This window comes from Orycteropus afer, unplaced genomic scaffold, assembly GCF_000298275.1.
Source record: "Orycteropus afer afer isolate SDZICR_OR568_19922 unplaced genomic scaffold, OryAfe1.0 scaffold00023, whole genome shotgun sequence".
Lineage (NCBI taxonomy): Eukaryota > Metazoa > Chordata > Mammalia > Tubulidentata > Orycteropodidae > Orycteropus > Orycteropus afer.
In genome coordinates, this window is record NW_006921610.1 from 6924759 (window position 1) to 6928819 (window position 4061).

The window sequence follows — 4061 nt, forward strand, 5'->3', positions numbered from 1 at the left end:
TTTTTTTTTTTTTTAGTTTAATTTAATTTAATTTTGGAATAGCAAGAGTTTTATTTAGTATTCATCATTTTAAATCCTGTAGGCTTTTTTGTCTTGTATGTCTAATTAACAAAGTAGTTAACTTAAATAAATCATTTTAATGCTCATAAGGTGCTCTGGTGGCTCAGTGGATGAGACATTTTGGCTGCTTAACCAAAAGGTTGGTGGTTCAAACCTACCAGCTGCTCCTTGGAAGGAAGATGACGCAATCTACTTCTGTAAAGATTTATACCCTTAGAAACCCTATGGAGGTTGCTATGAGTTGGAATCAACTCAATGGCAGTGAGGGTTTTTTTTCATATATATTTATTCTAATGCTCATGTGCTTAGAATTGTGTATTTTGTGTTTCATAAAGTTATAGCTGGCCTATTAGTATTTGGGCCCTAAGACACAATCACACAAATTTAAAATTGATTCTGAAGTCCATCCCTTACTCCTTTTTTTTTTTGTTTTATAACTTATAGACTAGTCTTGAGTGCCATTTACACTCAGAAAGAGAGAAATTGAGTGTTCCATAAGGTGGAGCAGGCTCTATGGGCCAGATCTCCCTGCCAGATCCATGTGGAAAATTTTTAATTTATGTTCATGATGTTCAGCTGACTTACTCCAATTGTAGGATTCACTGGATATCCTCTGCTTTGCTTTGACCTGGAACACCTAAGTCTCTAGTTGGTCTTGGTTGCAGTTGGTAGTGAAGATGAATTACCTCCTTAGTTCCTTTCCTGCTTTTCCAAATCACCTAATACTAGCTATTTGATGATTAGACCCTCATTTATTGATGACTCAGTGACACTAGATTAGCCTTTAGCACCTATGAGAAATCAAGAAGTATCTTACCGAATCATGATAATTGAGCATCTTTTCTTAGGACTTAATCTTGACTAAAATATTTAGGAAGGAATAAATAACTATAATTCACATTTAAAATGTATTTCACAGGAACATTTAAAAAATGCAGCTTAACAAGTTAGAAACCATTTTGTGATGCATTATTATCTTCTGCTATTAGAAGACACTTTATAACTTTCCCCAAAGACATGTTGCTCATTAAAATCCTTCCTTTTGCTTCTCAGGGGGCAAATATGGCCAAACAGATTGGAGCAGCTACTTACATTGAATGCTCATCTTTGCAGTCTGAAAATAGCGTCAGAGACATTTTTCACGTTGCCACCTTGGCATGTGTAAACAAGACGAATAAGAACGTTAAGCGGAACAAATCACAGAGGGCCACAAAGCGGATTTCACACATGCCTAACCGACCAGAACTCTCGACAGTTGCTACGGACTTACGAAAGGACAAAGCCAAGAGCTGCACTGTGATGTGACTCTTCCGTTATCTTTAATGAGGACAAGTGAATCTAGTGTAAAAAACGCCAACAAAAGAAAAAAGTGAAGTTTGAACGAAGTGCACCGCCAGAGTCCCATGTACTGGAGGCTTAAAAAAGGCATTTGAAAGGATGCCCATCTTATTGGAATCCTGTCCTTAGCTTCAGCATGTAGACCAAGTGGTGGGAAGTGAATACATAGAAGAGTTTTGAAATGTGACTTGAAAAATATGCCAAAAAACAAGAGATTGAAATGGGCTAGAGATAGATGAGGAGGCAAATGTGTACCTCTGAAAAGAAAGATTACACTCTGAATGGTGCTTGTGTTTTCCTTTGTTACATACAATCTATTCATGAGTCTCTACTTTGATTTAATTTTAAATGTTTTAATCTCCTTTACAAAAAAGTACATATTAATATACCATCCTCATTGGGGAACTGGCACTGTGACCTTAGCATTTAGTTTTCTAGAGGATGTGATCTAATTTCTTCCTAGCTCATCATTAAAATGGAAATTGTATCAGGACCCATGGGGTATCCAGAGGAAAAACTTTATAAGGCTTTGAAACTTTGCCTTCCTGAAGATAGCTGAGTGAGATGATTCTAAAGAAAGGCTTTTGCAGTCTTACAAGATAACGCAGACCAGCACTACAAAGATCAAATAGATCAAATACAAAAAAAAAAAGTGTTAATTTTTATTCAGTCATCGTGATTGTCATTAAAAAGTGGTAAATTGCTGAATGTAATATTTTGTGCTCTATTTAGTAAAGGTGTGTGATTTTTTTGCCATCGTTGATAAAAATGCAAAGTCAGATGAAAGGTGTCTTGGTTTGACGTCATAGAATGATGCAAGATGGAAAAAAAATGTAGGTACTATTTTTACCAGAAGAGATAATGAATGAAGGAATAGTAGCAGAAAGCACAGTTTGTGAGTAAAGCTGTCTGGATGTCAGTCACCAAAAGTACAAAGTAAAAGGCCTATTTTACATTTTATTTGAAGTGAAGCTACAAAATTGGCAGCATCTGATCATCTGTTGGTTTATTTCACTTTCTTTAAGTGAATATCCACAAGAGAAGGACCTGCATACATAAGCTTTAGGGAATCCGAGAGGAAAATTGTATATGGTCAGTCCTGACAAAACAGTAGGACATTTCTGCAGAGTGATTGTTAGACCTCCCATACCCAGATTCAGCCAAGGCCTGTGTTCAATACTTGACTGCTGTTGTTACATAAAATAATCAGCATTTAAATAATAGTTTACAGATATTTTTTGACAGTTCTTTCTAGAGCTTCTTTCAGAGAAGAAATCTGATCTGACCTGTTTATTGTTGGCGCTTGTTGAAAACGAGCTTTCTTTCCAATGATAATGCTTCATTTTTGAAGTGTTAAAGCTGTGCTCCCATTACATTGTGGCAGGAGAGATTAAGGTAATTACAACACTCAGTTCTATGTCTTACAAGCACTTTGTTTTGTCTCTGCAAGAAAATACCATTCCAGTCATTTCCCATGAAATACAGACATTTTACCAACATAATATGCTTTGATTGATGCAGCGTTATGCTTTGGGCAGTATTACAAAATAGCTGGCAAGTGCTTTCTGTATTTAAATATTGTAAAAAGAAAATAAGTTATAACTGTTATCAAACAGAACTTTAGTTGCATTTTTTTTTTTTAAATGTTGAAGTCACTTTGTTTGGTCAATGTTTCTGCAGTATTTATTAAAACATACTTTTCTTTTCTTCAAATAAAAAAGTAACCATATCTTTGTCTAAATGTGATCTGTCTTTTATTATCTACTTCCTGATTTAGCTGTTTAGTTTTATTCTTTAATAGAGATAACTACCAAATCAGGCCTAACATTTCCTGAACTCCAGTAGTCTGGAATTTTTTTTATTCTTGGCAGTAGTAGTAGGTTCTTAGAGAAAGATAAATCAATGTGTATATAAAAGGTTTTTATGATGATTTCAAAGAACCAGAAGAACAGGAACATGCATAATTAGACTAAGTGATTTGGTCATATGCAAGACCCATGATATTGCCTACCATTAATTTATAGAAAATACATAAATTGCTTGAACTTTTAAATACTGAAACAGTATGATGTGGTCTCAGGTTACAGGTTTCATTCTGATATGAGCTTAGTTTGTGTCACATCCGTCTAAGGTCTTGGTCTCTAACCCAGTCGTCCATCTTACAACACATTATGATTCATAGCCACCAGTTGAATAGATGGCCCAGGACTCAACTATTGGCAACAATTAGGAGGAAGGAAGAAAAAAAACAAAACTGACCTTGCGTATGGTAGGAACACCTTTAAGTAACACAGGACGATACAAAATACGGTTTCCAATGGCCTGAGAAATCTAAAGTGAGCATGGAATGGCTTAGGACCAAAAGAGGCCTAGGTCCCCATAAGCCTAATTGACTCTCATTTTTTAGTTAAAACTTAAAATTTTCACATAAATTTCCAAAGATCCTCCATGTGGAACTTTATAAATTCAGTGATTCTTTATGTATATAGCTGCCACCTCATTGAAATAAAAACTGCATCCTTGTGACCTTTTTTTAAATGGCATTAGAAATCTTTGAGAGTTACTGCTTGGAAATAGTTCTCAGAAGCTCAAACCAAAGGGGAGACCAGAGGATCTAACATGAGTGAACAACTTAAAGAGCATTGATAAATTATGACTAACCT

At 35.2% G+C, this 4061-nt stretch overlaps 1 protein-coding gene across 1 annotated transcript in view; it reads left to right on the forward strand.

Annotated features, from left to right (window-relative positions):
• Positions 1–1365, forward strand: part of RND3 (Rho family GTPase 3) — a 20158-nt gene extending 18793 nt beyond the window's left edge. Inside the window, exon 5 of the mRNA XM_007934937.2 lies at positions 1114–1365. Coding sequence (XP_007933128.1) covers positions 1114–1365 — 252 coding nt within the window. The remainder of the gene's footprint in view (positions 1–1113) is intronic.
• The last annotated feature ends 2696 nt before the right edge of the window (positions 1366–4061 follow it).